Source organism: Salvelinus fontinalis, chromosome 8 (assembly GCF_029448725.1).
Source record: "Salvelinus fontinalis isolate EN_2023a chromosome 8, ASM2944872v1, whole genome shotgun sequence".
In the NCBI taxonomy this organism is placed as follows: Eukaryota; Metazoa; Chordata; class Actinopteri; order Salmoniformes; family Salmonidae; genus Salvelinus; species Salvelinus fontinalis.
This window is the reverse complement of record NC_074672.1, coordinates 124,116-149,285: the sequence shown is the minus strand read 5'-3', so window position 1 is coordinate 149,285 and position 25,170 is coordinate 124,116. Positions and strand designations below refer to the sequence as shown.

The window sequence follows — 25,170 nt, the reverse complement described above, 5'->3', positions numbered from 1 at the left end:
AACTATGCACTATTTACAGTATGTGTGTTTGAACTATGCACTATTTACAGTATGTTTGAACTATTCACTATTTCCAGTATGTGTTTGAACTTTGCACTATTTACAGTATGTGTGTTTGAACTACGCACTATTTACAGTATGTGTGTTTAAACTATGCACTATTTACAGTATGTGTGTTTAAACTATGCACTATTTACAGTATGTGTGTTTAAACTATGCACTATTTACAGTATGTGTGTTTGAACGATGCACTATTTACAGTATGTGTGTTTGAACGATGCACTATTTACAGTATGTGTGTTTGAACGATGCACTATTTACAGTATGTGTGTTTAAACTACGCACTATTTACAGTATGTGTGTTTAAACTATGCACTATTTACAGTATGTGTGTTTAAACTATGCACTATTTACAGTATGTGTGTTTAAACTATGCACTATTTACAGTATGTGTGTTTGAACGATGCACTATTTACAGTATGTGTGTTTGAACGATGCACTATTTACAGTATGTGTGTTTGAACTATGCACTATTTACAGTATGTGTGTTTGAACTATGCACTATTTACAGTATGTGTGTTTGAACTATGCACTATTTACAGTATGTGTGTTTGAACTATGCACTATTTACAGTATGTGTGTTTGAACTATGCACTATTTACAGTATGTGTGTTTGAACTATGCACTATTTACAGTATGTGTGTTTGAACTATGCACTATTTACAGTATGTGTGTTTGAACTATGCTCTATTTACAGTTTGTGTGTTTGAACGATGCACTATTTACAGTATGTGCTTGAACTTCGCACTATTTACAGTATGTTTGAACTATTCACTATTTCCAGTATGTGTTTGAACTTTGCACTATTTACAGTATGTGTTTGAACTATGCACTATTTACAGTATGTGTTTAAACTATGCACTATTTACAGTATGTGTTTAAACTATGCACTATTTACAGTATGTGCTGAACTATGCACTATTTACAGTATGTGTTTGAACTATGCACTATATACAGTATGTGTTTGAACTATGCACTATTTAAAGTATGTGTTTGAAATATGCACTATTTACAGTATGTGTTTGAACTTTGCACTATTTACAGTATGTGTTTGAACTATGCACTATTTACAGTATGTGTTTAAACTATGCACTATTTACAGTATGTGCTGAACTATGCACTATTTACAGTATGTGTTTGAACTATGCACTATTTACAGTATGTGTTTGAACTATGCACTATTTAAAGTATGTGTTTGAAATATGCACTATTTACAGTATGTGTTTGAAATATGCACAATTTACAGTATGTGTTTGAACTATGCACCATTTACAGTATGCGTTTCTCTGTAGTTCCTTAACCTCTGAATGGGCCTTATTCAACTCTTCGTCTTGGTGCATTGCATGTGCTTCCTCAGCATTGTGTGTGTGTGTGCGGGTGTGCATGCGTCCGTGTGTCTCCTCTGTAACTCACCGCTTTTGTGCACTGCACGTCTTTCCCCAGCAGCCAGTTGAGCTCCAGGTTGCCCTCTCCCTGGTAGCAGGACTGCAGGCGCTCCTTGATGCGGGCGTTGATGTCCTTGATGGTGAACACGCAGAGCGCAGAGTCATCTGGTGGCTGGTGGTACTGCTTCTGGCCCTTGGAGAACACGGTGAAGAGCACGTCGTCCGTGGAGCTGATGTTGAGCGAGGCGGCCAGCACGCGGCCCGGCTTGGCTAGGTAGGCAGCCTGCAGGAGACGGTACTCCACGCCATTCCTCACGCAGCCCACGGGTAAGGAGACGTACGAGTGGAACTTGTGGTCGTCCTTGCAGAGGCGTACGATGCGCGAGGTGTAGAAGAGGTCGTTGGAGGATCCGCCTGATGACATGCTGTTCTCCGGCGTCTCGGGCTGGACGGTCAGGAAGTAGACGAAGGAGCCGCTGGCGAAGCCATACACATAGTAGATGTCGAAGTGGGACACCAGCGCAAGCGTGTCTGACGGGATCTTTATCAGAGACGAGACGAAGTCCGTGTGGAGCTCGTAGTCAAGCATGGCTGAGGACTCTGGGTCACGGGGCAGCTTACGGCTAGAGATGGTAGGGAAGTAGTCCTGCTTGCCGTCTACTGCCGTTCCGATGAAGAGAGTCCCGTCCTGGCCATGGGAGGGCACGATTACCCCGTACATGGTGCCTGTCTGGTTGACACTGGAGAGGTAGTGCTCTTTCTTATGGGACGGCTCCACTAGGATAAACAGGTCGTCCAGACGAAGGAGTTTACAGACTCCCTGGTAGAGGCTACCGCAGGCCAGAAGGCGATTCTGGCTGTAGTCTATGAGGAGCAGCTTGTTGACGTTGTTAGTGGAGGTCAGGGGTTCAGAGCAGGGCTGGACGATGAGGGGCGGGTAGCAGGCCTTGTTATCGTCCTCAGGGCCTGTGTCGTGGGACACCATCAGGGTCAGGTTGCCTGATAGCTTGTAGACACGGTTGACTGCTCCGATGTAGAGCGCCCCAGTTGTCTGGTGGACCGTCAGATGGTTGAAGGCCCACTCCCGGCGCTCTGGGTGGAAGCTGGTGAAGGTGGTCTGGCCTTGGCACACGGTGGCAGCGACAGCTAACACCCAGCAGCCCAGCATGGCCAGCACAGCGCCACGTGTAGGGCCCGCTGGGAAAGTCCTGGCGCTGTATTGTGTGACTCGCCGCGACCGTCGGCCCTCCATACCACTAGGGGCTCTGCAACAAGGTAACAGCAGACTGAACAGGGGTAGGATGGAGGAGGAGTTGGAGGGAGGCTACCTTCCTCTTTGTGTTCTCAAAGGCTAGGTTCAAGCTTTTATCTTCACCAGGGTCTTCACATGTTTCTGAAAGAGAGAAAGAGAGGTGGGTGAATAAATGAAAGTTAGCACATTGTAACTCACACTCACAGTCAAAGGGGAAGCAGATAACGGAAAAGGCCATTCTTTTGGTCCCTCCTGCTGATTTGGAAAGTTCACCCTGGACAAGGCGATGAGTTAGGGAACAGCAGAATGAATGCTGACAGAAGACGTTGGCAGAAAACCTTTATCGCCACATTCCAGAGGAGTTGCTGGACAGGAGAGGTCTGATAAGACAATGAAGGAAAGTGAGCAGGTTATGGCTAACGGAAATTAGCATGACCTGAGTCCTGCTGCCTAGCTGTCATAAGGTGAATGCACCAATTTGTAAGTCGCTCTGGATAAGAGCGTCTGCTAAATGACTTAAATGTAAAATGTAATGTAGCTGCTTCATCAGGCCTCAGACACTGAGACAGTGGCTTTCTAAGAACACCACAAACCAACGGACTGCCCAGGGCACCACATTTCACAGATCAAGCCTCACCATGCACTGAAATGAGTCATACTACTTAGTGTCATCCACACATCAGAGAAGCACACTTCAGGCTAGTGCTCCACGGAGCCACTTATTTAATGCTATAATGAACAGATGCCATGGGTCAAATAATACAAGGAAGAGGCTAAAAATGTCTTGACATTTAAACCAAAGTTTTAAGTACTCCAGCTAGAGAAAGACTTTTGAGGGTACAGCACAGCTAAAAACCAAAGGAATGATAAACACATGTATTGGGCTCATATTACCCTAAATCTATTTCTGGGAAGGAAGCATTGCCATCTCATTTTGGTTGTACCCCCTCCTCTATCCATGCTACTCATTTCCAATCTAACTGTGAAAACATATATCAAGGAAAGTTAGCAATTTATGTAACAATGCTTTGCAGACTGGCTGCAGAGATCTCATCCCCACCACAATGCTATAAATCAAGAGAGAGTGAGAGAGAGAGAGACAGAGAGAGAGAGAAAGGGAGAGAGAGAGAAAGAGAGAGAGATGGGTAGAGAAAGGAGAGACAGAGAGAAAGAGAGAGCCCCTCTTCACAGTTTATCCCCAGGAGTTAATTATCTGGTCCACGGTAGAGGGGAGGTCTGGATCTTATTACTGGAACAAAGTGAGAACAAATTGGGAGACAGATCCTCTGCTTGCAACCCTCCTCTCTGTCTGTTTTATCTTCCCACTTTTCCCCTCCCTTCTTCTCTCCTTCCCTCTCTCACACCCCTCCCTCCCTCTTCTCTCTCTCCCCCTACCTGCTTTTCTCCATCCCCACCGTTCTTATCTCCCTTGCCCCCCCCCCCCTCTCCATCCCTCCCTCTCTGCTCTTTAAGGTCTCTGTCTGTTCAACCAGGATATGAATCTATTAATTATTATTATTCAACGTTACTCTGTTTTTTTGTCCACCGCTGACACCATCACATCCTGCAGGGATTAATCATTGGCTCCGGAAGAATCCTTCCTAAATGAATCAGGACCCCGTTCGACATGCACATCTCACCCTCCTTTCCCTCTCTCCCTCGTTTTAATAGTGCATCCAATACCATGCTGTGTTTTCTCTCCCTTGATCAGTATTATTCCATCAGGACCCAGCAATGCCAGGCAGTGAGGGGCTAACAAGTGGAGACAATGGCAGCGATGGAAGCAGCACATTGTGATATCAAGGATGATCAGGCATAGCGCTACAACAAGGGTAATTAGTGGCGTGCTGGACGAGGTAGCTGGGGACCGTGTGTGTGTCGGTGGGGACGCCAGGGGGGTGAAACGTGTCGGACACAAGCCTACATCGTTCGTTACACTCCACATTTGCATTTCACAGCAGCCAGTGAGGGAGAGCGGGAGAGAGGGGAGGGCAGCAGAGAGAATCAAGCCAAGGACGAGAATAGAGAGATGTGGCTGGACTAATCAGCTGTTTTTTTTTATTTTGTCATTTGCATATGTCTGATGGGGCGGGATATAGAGGCTATCTACAGTGCTGCAGGTGGGTCTGATGGTATACAGCATATATATTTACACTCCCTCTCCACTTACACACACTCCTCCCTCCCCCGAGCCCTCTGCTGTCAAAACCTGGTCACTGTCATCCTGGGTTCCTCCCTCCAACCTCCATTCCTCAGCCCATAAACAGTGAGTTCCTAGGGGCTACCGGAGCCTGGCCTGGCCTAGCCTTGCGTGTGCTGGGGTGGGCTGAGGTGTGGGAGGTGGGTGGGCTGCTCTTAGGTGTCCCATAAAAGAGCTGGGCTAGGCTATAAACCAGGGTCAAGCCCCCTTCTTGCCCTACCCATCCTGACTGAACCACGGCTGCAGCCGCCATTCTGCATCCTTTGTATGAGTGTGTGCATAGTGCTATGGAGGTGTAGAGCAGAGAACAGAGCACAGTAAAACAGAGGAGGGGTGCATCCCAAATGGCAAGGTGTTCTTTATATAGTGCACTACTTTTGAACAAGAGCCTAATGGGATTAGGGTGCCATTTGGGATGCAGAACAGAGCGTATCCCTCTGGAGGTGGAATCAGGCTCCTGCCGAGGCAGCAGTTCTTTCCACCTCAAACCCCTCAGCCTTTTGCCCTTTAGGGCTTTAGAATGCATGGCGGCAGCTGCACTGAAGCAGAAGCAGAAGAAGAAGAAGCAGAAGAAGCAGAAGCAGAAGAAGAGACTGAATGAATGAATGAACAGTGACCATAAATTACTTCTCAAAGGTCAACTGCTAATGTAGCTACCAGGAAGAGAAGCTGTACCAAGCAATGGAGCTGTGTTTATGCTGTTTTCCCCTCCTTTTGGCTGCTCTTGACGGGTAGGGACTCATTATGCTGCCAACCAAGGGATTTGAAGCACGATTGACTTCGCTTGTTAGTAGCTTTCTTGTTTGAAGCCACATCGTCTTTTCTCTCCTCCTCGCTAGCAGACATATACAGCGGGAACTCGTGAAGCAATTAACATGCAAGAGCTAGTGGTGGTGAATCACGAGCCAGTCACTAATAGCCTAGACCTAGAGAGGAGTTGGGGCATCATGGGTGATATGCCTGGCTGAGTCTGTGGTAGCATTTGTAGGCTACAATGGAGACATTCTGGTCCAGGCTTGATTTGCTTCTGAGCTATAATGAACGGTAGGAATAGCATTGTATAGTACAAACACCTCTTTCATTTTACCTCCAACGCTACCAGTGTGTCAAACAGGCCTAATCTCCCAACCCAGACCCAGCTCTTGCGTGCGGGCGGCGTGCAGCTGGCCAGCTGCTCGATTTGTCTGTCACGAGAGACTAACAGTTAAACAGCAACTCCACCCGATGCAGAGCTATCTTTGTCTGCTCACTGACACATTGAGCCATCTGTTTTCTAAACAAGCCTTGTTTGTGGGTCAGCTTTGATTTGTTGACACATTACAACCGTGTAAATTGTAGCGACGCACAAAGATGTACTGGAGTGAAGACACACGTCAGCTAACGTGGGAATTACATCATCCCACAGACAAGCTTACAAAAAACCTCAGATTGCTCAGCTCACTAAATGCATCAACCCGCTTCCTGGATGAATCAATCTGTCCTGTGTTTATCAACCATGCCATTTCATCTACCAGCTCATCATCATTAGTCAGTATGTAGGCACAGGTCTTCCGACTGACCACCACTGCTGGGTGTGTGTTGTAAAACAGCTACTGTATAGGCCTACTGTTACTCTACATCAGGGATCATCAACTAGAGTCAGCCACGGGCCGGAAGATATTTACAAATCATTTGTCAACTGAAAATTGCCCGCAAGAGGCCCGAACTAAACCAGAATGATTTCAAACCTTGCTTACATTCGTATACGATCACATATTGTATATCTCTATTATGCGTGAGAATACCTTGGAACAGATTTCCAAAATAAAAATCAACTGGAGCTGATGTGCTGGTGTTTTTACAGTATTTTATGTATTTTATGTCCAACAATAAAAATAAGAAGTTTTGTACAATGTTTTGCTGAGAACTTGGGTGGCCAAATAAAATCCCAGACGGACCACCAGTTGGGGAACCCTGCTCTGCATGTTCTGACTAGTGTCAAATAGAAAATAACAAACAGATAATGAAAAACAGACACCAGAAGACATCCAGTCAACTAGTCTCCAGGCAGAAAAAGTATTGGCCAGCCACGTGATGTGAAGCTAAGACATCAACAACATACCATTGTGAACTGGAAACTGTGATCATGGTTTCGAAATGAACAATGCGTTTTTCTTAAGCTTCCCATTCATAATGAAACAGTTGGCATGTTGGCATGCACAGCTCACCCATGCTGCTGCCTCTGAGTGCCTTGCTAACCCAAAGGGCCGCTACACCCTGTCAGCTCTTTCTGTCAACTCTCTACTTGCCTGAGCTGCTAGCGCACAATAGTTCACTATAGTGAGTCGCTTGTGCACTATATAGGGAATAAGGAGCCCTTTTGGACAACGCCTCTGTTACCTCGTCTGCCTGTGTCCTGCCTGGTCCCTGTACCCGAACGCTGGTGGTGCCCTCAGTTGGCGGCCGCTGGACGAACTTTGGGGGCAGTGCCAGGCCAGCAGCGGGCACAGGGAGCTACATGGTAGCAGCTAGGCTAATCTGTAGAAGTGAAGGGCTTGCCACACTGGAGGACGAGGGGAGGAGAGGAGAAGCTAGGACAATGACAAAACAGACCAACAAAACAGTACCTGACGGCTCTGGTCAGTGCTGTGGCCTGGGCACACGCTGTAGAGACGGAGCATTAGTGGAATGCTTTCAGTGAGCCGAGCCTATAGCTCTGAACCCCAGTCAACCTGCTGGAAGAGAGCAGCCGTTCCTCCCTCCTCCCTCCCTCCCTCCCTACTCCCTCCCTCCCTCCTCCCTCCTCCCTCTCTCACTCCCTCTGCTTTGTGCCTCTTGACTTCCCCCACACTAAGCTCCTTAACAATGCAGTCAAAATTGTTTGATCTCCTAAATTCATATTTACAGACATTGTATTCCAGGAGATAAAGAACATAAACCAAAATCCAGTTACGGATTAAATCCAATTAATTGTTGTGGGATAGGGGGAAAAAATGACATATCAGAATTTCATGGCTCTGATTAATTCCGTTATTCCCTGAATGATTAATATAAAGCATGAAATTGAAACGGTTAAATAAAAGTGAGACGATACAATCTACAGGAGCCCAATTTGGTTTAAAAAAAACAACAAACAAATAACTTCAAGACATAATTAAGAATAATTGCGAGGTTTATAAAGTGCCTGGAACAGACTTTTGTGATTGGGTTAAACAAAGTGACCGTCAGCAGCAGAGATAGCAGCCATTTGCATGTTGCTATTAGAAATAGAACGTTTAATCTCCCCTGAAGGAAGGTCTTCTCTATAGGAGGAGACTATAAAAAAGGTGATTAGCGGGAGAGGTTAGTCCATTAGTCTTTATTTCTCCACTGACATGCTGCTGGAGAGAATGAGAGGGTTTCTGCTGTTATGTCTCGTCTCTTGTCGAGGAGTTAGAACAGTGATATATCTGCGTTCCTTTGTCTCCTTATCGGAGCATTGGCTGGTTCCGTCTGAAATGCTACCCTATTCCCTATATAGTGCACTGCATAGGGAATAGGGTGCCAATATAGAGACAAAGAGAGGAGTTGAGGAGTTGAAGACAGTACTTAAATGTGTAAGTTCCTCTTTCTCATAACTACAAGAGCTGAATCTGACTGCAGTGGTAGTAACTGTCTCTGTGCCAACCCCTGTCTGTTTCCAATTACACTAAACCTATCATATCCAGCCATCCAGTCCACCACAGGGGAATAGCACAGTAGAGGAGAAGAAAATAGGAAATTAAGAAAGGAGGCGGCGAGGGATAACACCCTCACTAACCACAAGAACTGTTTTCCTGCCTGTGCTACTGGTGTTATGGAGAGATTAGGTTGGATATCTCCTTCTACTAACAGCTAGGCCTATTCCTTAACGTCTGCAGCTGGGTCGTTCCACGAAATGAATGCCTTTTTCGTCCCTTTGATATTTAAACAACTTCTTAAGACTAGGGGGCAGTATTTTCATTTTTGGCTAAAAAACGTACCCATTTGAAACTGCCTATTTCTCAGCCCCCGAAACTAGAATATGCATATACTTGTCAGATTAGGATAGAAAACACTCTAAAGTTTCCAAAACTGTCTTAATATTGTCTGTGAGTTAAACAGAACTGATATTGCAGGTGAAAACCAGAGGAAAATCCAATCAGGAAGTCCCTCTTTTTTGAAACCTCTCTGTTCTTATGCATGCCTAACGTGCATTTAAAGGGATATCAACCAGATTCCTTTTTCTATGGCTTCCCTAAGGTGTCAACAGTCATTAGACAAAGTTTCAGACTTTTATTTTGAAAAATGAGCGTGAAAGATCGCATTGCGTAAGTGGATAGGTGGGGGCTCTCAGAGTGAGTTGTGCGCAACAGAGAAAGGCGGCCATTGTTTCTCCCGGTCCGATTGAAAAAAACAACACTCCCGGTTGATATATTATCGAATATATATTTGAAAAACATCCTGAGGATTGATTAGAAAAAACGTTTGACATGTTTCTGTGGACATTATGGATATTATTTGGCATTTTCGTATGCGTTTTCGTGACCGCTCTTTCGGAGCATAACGCACCAAATGAACGGAGGTATTTGGATATAAAAGTAATATTTATCGAACAAAAAGAACATTTGTTGTGTAACTGGGAGTCTCGTGAGTGGAACCACCCGAAGATTATCAAAGGTAAGATATTCATTTGATTGCTTTTCTTACTTTCGTGACCAAGCTAACCAAGCTAATATAAGGCTAAGCTAATGTAGCATAGAAAGCTACACTCACAAAAGCTTGGATTTCTTTCGCTGTAAAATATTTTTTCAAAATCTGACACGATAGGTGGATTAACAACAAGCTAAACTGTGTTTTGGTATATTTCACTTGTGATTGCATGATTATAAATATTTTTTGGAATATTTTTTCATCTGATACGTTTGGAAATTTCCGTCTTCCTTTCAGGACCTGAATGAGGCTGTCGTTTTTTTCTTCATGACGCACAACCCAAATTGCGTTTTTTTGTGATAAAAGTCATATTTATCGAACAAAAAGAAGATTTGTTGTGTAACTGGGAGTCTCGTGAGTGGAAACGTCTGAAGATTATCTAAGGTAAGCGATGCATTTTATTGTTTTTCACGCTTTCGTGACTATGCTAATTTGGGGTTAGCTGATGTAGCATTGAAAACTACACTCACAAAGGCTTGGATTTCTTTCGCTGTAAAATATATTTTCAAAATCTGACACCATAGGTGGATTAACAACAAGCTAAGCTGTGGTTTGGTATATTTCACTTGTGATTGCATGATTATAAATATTTTTAGTAATATTATTTGACTGCGGCGCTATGCTATTCAGCGTTGCTGATGACAATTATCCCGGATCCGGGATGGGTGGTTGAGAAAGGTTAAAGTAGAAATTGAGTACAAATATAGCATTTTAAAAGCCTGTTATATCAAATGAAGTGCCGTTTAATATAGACCACATGGACAATCCAATAAATCTCTATATATATTTTTTTACCCCCTTTTCTCCCCAATTTCATGGTATCCAATTGTTAGTAATTACTATCTTGTCTCATCGCTACAACTCCCGTAGTGGCTCAGGAGAGACGAAGGTTGAAAGCCATGCATCCTCCGAAACACAACCCAACCAAGCCACACTGCTTCTTAACAGCGCGCCTCCAACCCGGAAGCCAGCCGCACCAATGTGTCAGAGGAAACACCGTGCACCTGGCTACCTTGGTTAGCGCACACTGAGACATTGAACATCTAAGAGACATTGAACATCTAATAGTCAAATCATAATGTAAAAGCAGGTGAGCTGGTTCTGCTCTTTATGGCCATTTTCTGGTGTTTTCTGGTGGAAAAGTGAGCGGGTCGAGCACAACGCATCAACCCTGTTACCCACAGATAGGCAGGCTAGAATATTTTTAACAATTGAAATGTTTTAGTGAAGATTGCATTCAATTGCCCCTCCCTGTTGCACACAACAAGCTTCCTATCACAATTTATGGCTGATTTAAGATGAAGTCGTCATTTCGTTACGGTCAACCCTGTTATAGTCAACCCTGTTACAGTCAACCCTGTTACAGTCAACCCTGTTACAGTCAACCCTGTTACAGTCAACCCTGTTCATTTATTTAACACTTAATAGGCACCTACGATAGTGATTTTTTTTCTCTTTCTTGAGATGGGAAATGTTTTTTTATTTTTATTAATTTGAAGCTGTGCTCTTTATGATAGAATGCTAAAAAAGTGAAATAAATGTTTTTTATGCCAAAAAACTATGGTGGGTCATGCAGGAAATATGAAAGTAAACACACTGCTATTAAGTTTCAACAAGCACAACATAGACTAGGCTACTATAATTTCCCATTTCCAGTGCTGTTGTTGTTATGTATCATTTGACATGCTCTGAGCTACCAATGAAAAAGAACTAGGAGTTTAGCATAGTAAATGACTCTACACTTGTCCATGATTACACATCCACTCTAAGGGCACTCAGTCAGAGCACTCTGCATCCAGTGTTTCGACATGGTAATATCTTTATTAGTGACCCATATCACTGCTCTGGTGACAAGCCCATGGCCTAGTGGCCTCCTGTAGTGCTCTAAAGGCGTCAGCATGATTCAGTTCGGCTGGTGGCTAGCCAAAGTCAGCTAGGCAAACCAAAGAGAGCATACTCCCTTAAAAGACCTTAAAAGTACTGTTTGTCCATTTTGAGATGCCGTAGCCTGTATACACTTCCTCAAAATAGTCAGAATTAGAAAAAGTGATGCCCTGCTCCTCCCTGACGTTTCCTAAATAATTTTCCCCCTTAATATTTTACACTGCTCATTTGTCAGATTTTATTTATCACAACCAGAAAAGTGTTGAGCCTTTTTACATTTTTTTTTTACACTTATTCCTAACTTAACCCTACAAGACAATGTGCTGTAGGACGTTGGTACCCAGCCAGGCTCCAAGACAATGTGCTGTAGGACGTTGGTACCCAGCCAGGCTCCAAGACAATGTGCTGTAGGACGTTGGTACCCAGCCAGGCTCCAAGACAATGTGCTGTAGGACGTTGGTACCCAGCCAGGCTCCAAGACAATGTGCTGTAGGACGTTGGTACCCAGCCAGGCTCCAAGACAATGTGCTGTAGGACGTTGGTACCCAGCCAGGCTCCAAGACAATGTGCTGTAGGACGTTGGTACCCAGCCAGGCTCCAAGACAATGTGCTGTAGGACGTTGGTACCCAGCCAGGCGCCAAGACAATGTGCTGTAGGACGTTGGTACCCAGCCAGGCTCTAATGCACCTCTCTCTCCTCACTGAATGAATGACAAATGGATGAATGGGCGATAATTGTGCACCCTACTTAATAATCTAATTTAAATGAGGCCTAACTGAACAATGAGGGTGAAGAGGCTGATTTCATTTAGAAAGACAATAGTGTGATGACGAGCTTGTATTATGCCTATTTATCAGTGTTGACGCTCAAGTTAATCTTTTGACTGCCTGGCTTGCAGGTTGATACCCTTCTCTTTTACGCTTTACTTTTGTAACGGCTGTTGGAAGAAGGTGAGGACCAAAGCGCAGGGTGGTACGTGTTCATGTTTGTTTATTGACACTGAACACTAAATACAAAAATAACAAAGGGAATAACCGAAACAGGCTACCTAAGTATGGTTCTCAATCAGAGACAACGATAGACAGCTGCCTCTGATTGAGAACCACACCCGGCCAAACACATAGAAATAGGCAACATAGAACAAAAACATAGAATGCCCACCCCAACTCACGCCCTGACCAAACCAAAATAGAGACATAAAAAGGATCTCTAAGGTCAGGGTGTGACAACTTTGTAAAAAATAAGCTGTTATGGGACTGTTTTATTTACTACAACTCTATTACTAATCCATTGTATTGTAAGGGAAACGAAAACATGCTATGTGTTGCAGTGGGCCTTTAGAATAATGCAAAATATATCCTTGACTCTATCCAAGTTGATGAGCAGGAAACAAACGATGCCAGTCAGCCTGCACAGCCGGCCCATTGACACTACATCTAAACTACACCGAAACTAATTTCACACATAATAAGAGTTAGCCTATAGACAAGATTACATTGACAATAATCTGATGAGTGACAATATTAGGCCAATCAGTTGTCAAATTGTACATGAAGAGATGGGCGCATCTTGTAATTGACAGATGCAGGGAAAGGAGCTTCGCTTTATCAAATCCTCCTTCAGAGTCACATGCAGGTAAAACATTGTGATTTCTATATAGTATCTGAAAGAGCATATTCTGCAGTTTGGTTCTGGCTATTAAGCAAAAACTAGTAACATAAAAAACGTAAAATTACAATCTGCTATTCTGTCGTCAATGAGTGAATGGGCGATAGAAACCAGATAGAAACTGATAATGGTGCATGTTTTGTACTTGCTCAATTGCTTTCCATATCTGGGGAAAGATGAAACCAGGCCAGCGGGTGAGCGACTGTGGGTTTGAGTAGGGTTGCACATTTTGGGGAATATTCAGAGGTGGAAACTTTCCGTCAGAATTAACGGGAATATATGCAAATTAATGGGAAAATATGGGAATTAAGGGAAATATATGCAAATTAATATTAATATCATTTAAATATAGATGTTTTTTTTTGTTGCATTGGATATGTTTACCATATCATATGGAGACAGAAACATAAACCTTTTACCTTATCATAAGTAGACATAATTGCAAACGATTAAATCCTTCCAATCTTCACTGTCACTTTCCAACCTTGTTGAGAATGGCTCATTGTCAGGCTCAAAAAGCCTCAAATTTGCCCGGATGGCCACAAGTTTTTCAGCCCTTGTATTGGTCAGCCTGTTGCGTGCTTTGGTGTGTGTGTGTCCCCAAACAAGGACCAGTTGCGCTCTGAGGCGGCTGATGTTGGTGGGATTTGGAGGATGATGGAGGCAACAGGGGAAAGAGCCTCAGATCCACAAAGTCCTTTCCACCAGGTGGCTGATAAGATATGTTGGCACGACTGCCATATTGCATCTCCATCCCAAAGCCCTTGCTTGGAAGTGTACTTCGCCAACTGCCAAGACCCTTGCCCTCATCCAGGCCAAGGTGGCGAGACACGGAAGTGATGACACCATAGGCCTTGTTGATCTCTGCACCAGACAGGATGCTCTTGCCAGCATACTTGGTGTCCAACATGTACGCTGCGGTGTGTATTGGCTTCAGGCAGAACATCAGACAGGATGACATTGTCTCCCTCAATCCGTGCAATGGTTACTGCTATGGGTTTCAGGTGTTTCAGGATGCTTACCACTCTCTCCCAAAATGCATCATCCAGGAGGATCCTCTTGATGGGGCTGCCCATATCGGCAGACTGTGATATGGCCATTTCTTGGAGAGACTCCTTCCCCTCCAGGAGACTGTCAAACATGATGACAACACCACCCCAACGGGTGTTGCTGGGCAGCTTCAATTTGGTGCTCTTATTCTTCTCACTTTGCTTGGTGAGGTAGATTGCTGCTATAACTTGACCCTTCACATACCTAACCATTTCCTTGGCTCTCTTGCAGAGTGTATCCATTGTTTTCAGTGCCATGATGTCCTTGAGGAGCAGATTCAATGCATGAGCAGCACAGCCAATGGGTGTGATGTGAGGGTAGGACTCCTCCAATTTTGACAAAGTTCACAGCATTGTCTGTCACCATTGCAAATATCTTCTGTGGTCCAAGGTCTTTGATGACTGCATTCAAGTCATCTGCAATGTAGAGACCGTTGTGTTTGTTGTCCCTTGTGTCTGTGCTCTTGTAGAATACAGGTTGAGGGGTGGAGATGATGTCGTTAATTATTCCTTGCCCACGAACATTCGACCACGCTTTAGAGATGATTGCAATACAGTCTGCTTTCTCTATGATTTGCTTGACCTTCAGTTGAACTCTGTTGAACTCTGCCACTTTTGTCAGAAGTTGCTTGTTGTGAGTGCTGAAAACATTTACAGAAACATTTTGGGGATTTACTGGAAAGTTTCTGACCCTTTGCAACCCTAGTTTTGAGACTCACAGAGTTTTACATGGGCACAAAGGCAGAAATATGACCATGGACAACTTTTTCACATCAATTTCCCTGGCAGACAAGTTGATTACAAAGAAGACTAACCTGCTCGGAACAGTCAACAAATCAAGCATGTTTGCAGTTTGATATGCATCTGATGCATATGCTAAAGGAGACGCCTGTCAACATTCTCTAGTGGGTACTGATATGCTGAGAGGCCAGGAGGTTCTAGTGTTAAGGCTGAGGTCACTGTCTGGGTCTATTGAAGCCAGTCACAGCGCTAACTAACCACAGCAGCCTCTGCGATGTTATTACATAGATTTTACTCTGAATCATATCAAAGTCTACTAAAGCCCTCACACTTTGATGTCTTCCACAGAACAAGCCATGTCCTTGTCAACGCAACAGAAGAATTAGCGAGTGTCAGCATTCATACAAGCTTTATCCTTGAATGCAAACAAGGGTGTGTGCATCTAATCTTTTCCTTTAACCCACGTCCTGCCGAGACTCAGCGAGGCACCCCATCACCCTGGCTGCTTCACTCTCAACTTAAGCTTTGTTTGAATAAGTGCTCAATGGCATTACGCCTCAAAACTACCACGACATCCTCAGAGAGAAATTACAATATCATTGTTATTCTAATGTCTCGTGTTCCCCCGCCCACTGCACCTCCTCCTCAAAACCCACACACACACTCACACTCACTCACTCACTCACTCACTCACTCACTCACTCACTCACTCACTCACTCACTCACTCACTCACTCACTCACTTACTCTCACACAGACACACACACACACACACACACACACACACACACACACACACACACACACACACACACACACACACACACACACACACACACACACACACACACACACACACACACACACACAAAAACACAGGCACATATACACACGTTTACACGTACACACACAATACGGACACACCATCCCCCAATTAAACAAACCAACAACCCACTTGTACCAGTCATACTAAGTTTGCAGCATCCATAGTGAGATGGGACAGACATACCACTGTATACATACTATACATATTTGATGTAATATACTGTATATCCTCCATAGACCGATTTCATCCAATGTCTCTTATTTAGCAGTTTAGAAAGTCATGTGAATAAAAGTCTAACAAGCATGAATGCACTGTTTAAAGCGTTAACTAGAATATAGATTTTTATAGGAACAGCCTCTGAGCACCTGCTTTACAATTTAAAGATTACACATTTGTAGTTGTTTGTAATAAATTACTGTCATCAAATCACAGTTACCTTTACATTTCTGGAGGAAAACCATTTACAATCGCTAGGACCCATTTGTCAATATTAGGTCACTTTTTCTAAACTCTTCACACAGTGAGCACAACAGCAGTCTATGTGGCTAAACTGTGGATCATTTTTCATTGCTTTGGCACAAAATGCATTCACATCTTTCAAATTTCATGAATTCTTTTCTCACTCAGACACAACCATCAGCAAAACTCTATGTACCTACAGGCCAATTTGCACATGTTTACATACTCTTTTCAAAACTGTTAAACTTAAGTTCACAGAGTGGTTTTCAGCCCATCCTAGGATGGTGTCATTTTTCCTCCCACCTTACTCTCCATTCCTCAACCCCATAGAGGAATTATTTTCCTCATGGAGGTGGAAGGTCAATGACCATCATCCACATGATCAAATGTCCCTCCTGGACACAATGAATGCTGGATGCCTGGACATATCTGCAGAAGATTGCCAGGGATGGACCAGGCATACCAAAATATTCTTTCCTAGGTGTATTGCCCAAGATGACATAAGATGTGATGTGGATGAGAACCTGTGGCCAAATGCAGAAGACCGAGTTGACTAGCATTGCTACTGTATCCGTATCGGTAGATGGTGTATATACAAAGTCTTGTATTTTGGAATCACTCAATGCCAAAGAATGACATAAAACATATTGAAGCATATTGCATCATGTCTGATTCATTCCTGTAACATACCCTGCAGTGTATTCTAAACAGTAGAGAGGTGTCATTCTTGTTTTGTAAAGAAAACATTGTGTAATGCTACCTGTTGTTAGTGTTGTTTAGGTCATTGTTTTATGGGTGACAAAGTGTGCTTGTTGGGTGACAACCTTTGCTAGTGTTATGGAAGAACGAGTTGATTTGAGACATGTATGAAGTGTTTTGGTACTTTTTGTGCATTTTGGATATGAAATGAACTGCTGTGCCAAGCTGAAAGTTGGTAAGGAGAACTGTGTGAAGAGTTTTGAAAAAATAACCTAAGTATTGAGAAATGAGTCCTAGCGATTGTAGAAATGTGTAAATCGAGGAGCTAAAGTGTGGGTTTTCTACTTAATAATACGGTCTGTGTGAGATGTGCTAAAAACCATCCTTATAAGGAGAGAGTAAAGTAACTTGGTGTGTAGCATTAGGCAGCAGGTGCTTGGGGCAGAGCAAGGGGAATTGGCTTGACTTGGCTTAGCAAGGCCTTGTGTGTCCTGCCGGTCCTGTGTGGACCAGACTTGAAATAATGTCTCAGCGGGTTGGGTCTAGCTAACATCAGATTACATAAATACTAACTCAGTGCTGAGTAATACCAGAGGGAATCAGCTGTAGTGAGGTGAGGGAGAGAGCACATGGCCAGAGTCAGAGAGTCAGACACAGGTCAGTGTAAATCCAGTGGTTACCTGGTGAGTTTGTTTGTGTGTGTGTGTGTGTGTGTGTGTGTGTGTGTGTGTGTGTGTGTGTGTGTGTGTGTGTGTGTGTGTGTGTGTGTGTGTGTGTGTGTGTGTGTGTGTGTGTGTGTGTGTGTGTGTGTGTGCATGCGTAGATGTATATGCTGCTCTCTCTCTCTCTTTCTCTCTCGCTCCCTCTCTCTCTTGCTCTCTCAACAAACTCTCCCAGCAGGCCGTTGGGCCGGGGTGGTCTGAGTGCAGCCCTGCTCTGGAGAACACCTCTCTGACCCCGTTCCGTTCCGCTCCACTCTGCTCTGCAGCTGGCCAATCACACGACAGCACGCTCCACCCAACCTTCTGTCAAATAATCACATCCAAATCCCTGTTAAGAGCCACTACATGGAGCTGTGTGTGGGTTGAGTGGGAGAGAAAACGGAAGAGGTAAAGCGAGAAAAACAAGAGAGTTGGTTGGTTGCTGGTACACCTACCATTTTGGTCTAAATGCATAGTCTCATTTCAAGCCTTACATAATGAAGCCAACAGTCAGCACTGAATGGGAGGCCTATTTCAGTCAGTCGGCTGGCGCCAAACAGTAACACAAAAATCCATTACGCTTACATAAGACTGCAACTGTGAGGGAAAACGACAGAGAGCGCCAGTCCAAATAATCCCTTCCATTCTTAGTGCTGCTGTTTCAAATATGTGTCTGTGTGTGATAGTATGGCCTTGCTCTGTAATCACACTGGCTCTGAGTATAGGGATATACTCCACACTAAGACCCAGCCACTGGAACCACAGCAGGACGCCGGTCCTCTGCCCAGATTCCCTAGTAAACACACTCCTCCCCGTCCTTGCAGTACAGAGAGACAGCACATGCAATTCTGCACCCTGCTCTGTCTGTCCTCCGAAAGGAAACAACCTGGGAGTCCATTGTTTCCTGTTGTACCCCCATACACAAAATGAGCTCTCTCCTTCCCCTGTTTGGAGCAGTGGCCGGGGGCATTTTCTCTCTCCTCTGCAGCAGTCATGGCAGCATGGTCCACTCTCCCACCTCTACCCAGCCAACCATGCCTGCTGGGCCAGCCACAGCTTTCCCCCTCTATCTCCCTGTCTCTATCTATCCCCATGCTACTAATCAATTAACTGCCAATCCAATTAACATTAGAGTGAGACTGGCTGATAGCGATCATTGCTGCCTGCCTGGGCTGACATAGCTGGCCTGGTACACACAGCAGACAGGACTGTCGTCACGTCAGCCTGGCTATCACCATCATAGCAAAGCTGTACACTGTGGTAGGCTAAAAGACAACAATGTTCTGCCAGTGTCAAACAGGTTCATTCATTTACTGTGAATTCTATTATAGAGCATGATTGTTTTGCAGGACAAATACACCGGATTCTGTGTTTATTACAGCTATCATGTCTGACTATATGCCCTTAAGCAAGTCAACGATGACTATGACCGTTGTTTTCCTTTGCCGTAGTTCTTCTGAGTGTCAGACACATTCACCCAGTCATGGCCTGTATAGAAGCAGTACAATAGTCTGTGTTCTCTGTGGGAGACTCCCTCCCAGCCTCCCTCCCAGCAGGGTTAATGTTGTGTTTACAGTGAGCCACGCTCCTCAAAGTTCCACTATAAACATACAGGATATCCTACAGCCCTATAACATGCTGATCCATCTCTCCCCTGTCCTGGCCTGTCTGGGAGAGGCCTTCAGCAAGAAACAGATTGGCTTCACAGAGGCCCGGGGCCTTGGGCTGCAGACAAGACTGCACTGAGACTGGGACTGGGGTTGCAGAGTAGACACTATAGAAGGCCACTGCTCCGCAGGGGAATGGGGCTCTGGATGTGATGCAAGGCCACTGAGATTAAGACTGGGGCTGTACACAGGAGTTCAGTCCACTGCACTGACACTGGGATGGTCTAACTGCAAGCCTGCGACCAGGGCCCTCAGTAGCACCACTCTCTGCTTCCTCAGTCCCAGACCAGACTAATCACCTATCCCCAGACCAGACTAATCACCCGGCCCCAGACCAGACTAATCACCTATCCCCAGACCAGACTAATCACCTATCCCCAGACCAGATTAATCACCCGGCCCCAGACCAGACTAATCACCTATCCCCAGACCAGATTAATCACCCGGCCCCAGACCAGACTAATCACCTATCCCCAGACCAGATTAATCACCCGGCCCCAGACCAGACTAATCACCTATCCCCAGACCAGACTAATCACCTATCCCCAGACCAGACCAGACGAATCACCCAGCCCCAGACCAGACTAATCACCTATCCCCAGACCAGACCAGACTAATCACCTATCCCCAGACCAGATTAATCACCCGGCCCCAGACCAGACTAATCACCTATCCCCAGACCAGACTAATCACCTAACCCCAGACCAGACCAGACGAATCACCCAGCCCCAGACCAGACTAATCACCTATCACCAGACCAGACTAATCACCTATCCCCAGACCAGACCAGACTAATCATCCAGCCCCAGACCAGACTAATCACCTATCCCCAGACCAGACTAGTCACCCAGCCGCAGACCACACTAGTCACCTAGCCCCAGACCAGACTAATCACCCAGCCCCAGACCAGATTAATCACCCGGCCCCAGACCAGACTAATCACCTATCCCCAGACCAGATTAATCACCCGGCCCCAGACCAGACTAATCACCTATCCCCAGACCAGATTAATCACCCGGCCCCAGACCAGACTAATCACCTATCCCCAGACCAGACTAATCACCTATCCCCAGACCAGACCAGACGAATCACCCAGCCCCAGACCAGACTAATCACCTATCCCCAGACCAGACCAGACTAATCACCTATCCCCAGACCAGATTAATCACCCGGCCCCAGACCAGACTAATCACCTATCCCCAGACCAGACTAATCACCTAACCCCAGACCAGACCAGACGAATCACCCAGCCCCAGACCAGACTAATCACCTATCACCAGACCAGACTAATCACCTATCCCCAGACCAGACCAGACTAATCATCCAGCCCCAGACCAGACTAATCACCTATCCCCAGACCAGACTAGTCACCCAGCCGCAGACCACACTAGTCACCTAGCCCCAGACCAGACTAATCACCCAGCCCCAGACCAGATTAATCACCCGGCCCCAGACCAGACTAATCACCTATCCCCAGACCAGACTAGTCACCTGGCCCCAGACCAGACTAGTCACCCGGCCCCAGACCAGACTAGTCACCCAACCCCAGACCAGACTAGTCACCCAGCCCCAGACCAGACTAGTCACCTAACCCCAGACCAGACTAGTCACCCAGCCCCAGACCAGAATAGTCACCCAGCCCCAGACCAGAATAGTCACCTAGCCCCAGACCAGACTAGTCACCCAGCCCCAGACCAGACTAGTCACCCAGCCCCAGACCAGACTAGTCACCCAGCCCCAGACCAGACTAGTCACCCAGCCCCAGACCAGACTAGTCACCTAGCCCCAGACCAGACTAGTCACCCAGCCCCAGACCAGACTAGTCACCTATCCCCAGACCAGACTAGTCACCTATCCCCAGACCAGACTAGTCACCTATCCCCAGACCAGACTAGTCACCTATCCCCAGACCAGACTAGTCACCCAGCCCCAGACCAGACTAGTCACCCAGCCCCAGACCAGACTAGTCACCTAGCCCCAGACCAGACTAGTCACCTAGCCCCAGACCAGACTAGTCACCTATCCCCAGACCAGACTAGTCACCTATCCCCAGACCAGACTAGTCACCTATCCCCAGACCAGACTAGTCACCTATCCCCAGACCAGACTAGTCACCTAGCCCCAGACCAGACTAATCACCTATCCCCAGACCAGACTAGTCACCCAGCCCCAGACCAGACTAGTCACCTAGCCCCAGACCAGACTAGTCACCTAGCCCCAGACCAGACTAGTCACCTATCCCCAGACCAGACTAGTCACCTATCCCCAGACCAGACTAGTCACCTAGCCCCAGACCAGACTAGTCACCTAGCCCCAGACCAGACTAATCACCTATCCCCAGACCAGACTAGTCACCCAGCCCCAGACCAGACTAGTCACCTAGCCCCAGACCAGACTAGTCACCTATCCCCAGACCAGACTAGTCACCTATCCCCAGACCAGACTAGTCACCTATCCCCAGACCAGACTAGTCACCTATCCCCAGACCAGACTAGTCACCTAGCCCCAGACCAGACTAATCACCTATCCCCAGACCAGACTAGTCACCCAGCCCCAGACCAGACTAGTCACCTAGCCCCAGACCAGACTAGTCACCTAGCCCCAGACCAGACTAGTCACCTATCCCCAGACCAGACTAGTCACCTATCCCCAGACCAGACTAGTCACCTATCCCCAGACCAGACTAGTCACCTAGCCCCAGACCAGACTAGTCACCTAGCCCCAGACCAGACTAATCACCTATCCCCAGACCAGACTAGTCACCCAGCCCCAGACCAGACTAGTCACCCAGCCCCAGACCAGACTAGTCACCCAGCCCCAGACCAGACTAGTCACCTGGCCCCAGACCAGACTAGTCACCTATCCCCAGACCAGACTAGTCACCTAGCCCCAGACTTCTATATCATATGAACAGGATTTATAGAGGAGGAAGCCCATGCATGGCGTTATGCCAACTAACCCCAGTGACCCTCTCCTCTCTCCCCTCCTCCCCACCCTGCAGTGTGTTATGGCTAGTCTGTTAATGACACGTCCTATCCTCACTGTCTCTGGTTACTACAATATTCCACAGGTCAACATACACACACACATGCACATGCACACACACACAGTATGTTCAACATATTCAATATAGAACATAATGGTATTTCACAAAGGCAAACAATGAACATGACAGTGCAGCTTTGGTAATCTATCAAAGACCAGTGTGTCAAGGTTTTCTTCACAATCCTCTTCTTCCAGTGGATGTACTAGTTTTCCTCTCCTTGAAGTGCACTGCATGGTGGAAAAAAACACCTTAACTATTCGGCTATACGATATGGGTCATCCTGATATCTTATCAAAGTAAGGAAAGCTGTAGCAACATCAATGGAACATAGTGTACTCTCTAAAGATACATTTAAAAAGACAACAGTGTTTGTGTTAGCTAACATAGTGAATAGTGATTAAATAGTTTGTTATTAGGTTACATAAGTTGCAGGGCATTATGGGTCTGATGGGGAAAATGCTCTCTGTCTGTCCCTCTCTCCTTCCTACACAGTTCCTCTCTGTTTGGTGCACTACTCTGTCCCGCTGGACCACTGTGATGCCATATTATGGCCTATCTACAGACCTATTACAGAGACACAGCCAGAGCCATTACATTACATTACCACTGCCTGCCTGTCTGAGTCCCAGGGCAAAGCACCTGAAACAACCTGCCTGGCTCTGAAAGCACTGACCCTCTCTGTCACACTGTCACACGCACATGCACACAGACAGAGAAACACTCTCGCACGGACAGATGCACACACACACAGCGAGAGACCGTACACGCACAATAAAGCTCCGTAATTTGATCAGAGGTGATAAAGCACCACAGAATCTAGTGTGTGGCTGGTTACTTAGAGGTAATAACGGCGCATGGGGCGAGGGAAGAGTCTGCATCAGTCACATAGGACTTAGAGACAGAGCAGTGGAAAACACACACACACACACACACACACACACACACACACACACACACACACACACACACACACACACACACACACACACACACACTCACACTCACACTCACACTCACACACAGAATTTCCTCCCTCAGCTGAAGCCCTTTAGTTTATAAACCACAGGGCAGGGCAGCTAGCGGGCTTGTCTCTTCTCCTCTGTACTGGACAGCACTGGACACGGCCGTGTCTTAATTCGCTTAAGAGGGTAGCCCAGACCAACCATGTTTAGGTCTGCTGCTACAGACGGAGGCGGGCACATTATCACAGGGAATTCACTTATTCATATCACACAGGAACGAGTCAGCGGAGGGGAGGGGGAAGGAGAGGGGAGCAGCCAGAAGGAACTTGACTGGGAAATAAATAAATGAAGGAAATTAGTGGGTTCGTTTAATGTGGGACTTAAGACAGAAGTAGGTCAAACGCACAGGGCAAAAAAACAAACTGAGGCAGTGGGTTAACTAGCGTAGCTTAGCACATAATCTCATCAAACTGCCAAGTCCAAATGGATATGATGTGGAGCGTGGACTATCTGTAATTGTGGTGATCTATCCATGACAGGAATTCCTATAAAAAACACTGGCATTTCCGGCACACTGGAATGCTACATACAACTCCAAAAAATACATTTGCTACAATGAAAAGCTCTTGGAGAGAATTCAATCGGCATTTGAATATAAGTCCCACTTGGTTTGACCATAAATTACAGAACATAACAGTGAATGGAGCCTGCACTTAGCCTAGCAGTAGTAACTAGCCAGCTTGTGGTGGTCAGTGGAGCTTCACCTGGATGAATGACCTCAGGACAGAGGTCCATGCTTCTGTGCTGCTGCTGGGGCAGGACTGGACTGGACTGGCCAGAGCTGGGCTGAGTGCTGAAGTGCCTTCCTGTTCCGGCCTGTTCCGTGTGAACATCAACTGGCTGGCTGGTTGGTTGAATGGCTGGCTGGTTGGTTGAATGGCTGGCTGGCTGAACGGCTGGCTGGGACAGGATGTAGCTCTCTCGCTCTGTCACTCTGCTATTGCCATATGCGTATCATAACAACAATCCGATCAGTTATTATATATATTTTTTTATTACAGTCTTACCGTGTAGGGGAAAATCTCAGTAAAATCTTCATAACGTATGACTAGTCTGCAAATTGCGCAACAGGGTGACCCCAATCATGGGGCCATGAAATTCACACATGCACAGCATATCTCTGAACACATTCATTACACATGTGATATTACAGTTTCCACCTGCACCTGAGTCGGATGGGGCTGCAGAAGGTTGTGGATATTACAGTTCCACCTGCAGAGTAGGGAGGGGGGTGTGAGGGGGGGTAGGTAGTGGTGAGGAAAACAGTGGGGGAATGACAGTGTGACCTACAAAAGCCCAGTGATGAAAAATAGCTTGTCGCCGGCACAGTAGCAAAGCCCTGGCCGCGTTACTCATTTTGCTGTGAAGGTTGAGCGTAATACTGATGCACAGGAGCAGGAGAGAAGGGGTCTGAGCAATATTACACCCCCTGGAGATGAAACATGAACACTGGGAGAGGTAACAGGACCCTGATGGGGTGATTCTCTGGTCCTGCAGAGAGTCAGACACACCTGAACACAGGGAGAGAATTAGACCAGTGTGTAAATCTATTGGACTCCCATTTCAGACATTTTTGAGGGGCCTTGAACACTGCAGTCCAGACTGCAGACCTGCAGACTATTGCAAGGCCATGTTGTGTTCCCCCACCACTCCTCCTCCGTCTCCTTTCCTTTAGTCATTACACCAACTCTTTGCCAAAGCCAGGGCTATCTCCCTTTGCTGAGGCCGAGCCAGTCAAACCTCCCTAAGCTAGTTAGAGGGTGGTGGAGGAGGACAGGGGCATCTAGAAGGACCCTGGCTGACAGGGTTTCCCTGGGTCTGT

General features: G+C 46.1%; 1 protein-coding gene across 1 annotated transcript in view; it reads right to left on the bottom strand.

The window, feature by feature from the left end:
- The window catches only part of LOC129860330 (plexin-A2-like), a 138,357-nt gene that overhangs the window by 96,195 nt on the left and 16,992 nt on the right, over positions 1 to 25,170 (bottom strand). The window contains exon 2 of the mRNA XM_055930649.1: positions 1,474 to 2,838. Within this exon, the coding sequence (XP_055786624.1) occupies positions 1,474 to 2,697 (1,224 nt within the window). The 5' untranslated portion in view covers positions 2,698 to 2,838. The remainder of the gene's footprint in view (positions 1 to 1,473; positions 2,839 to 25,170) is intronic.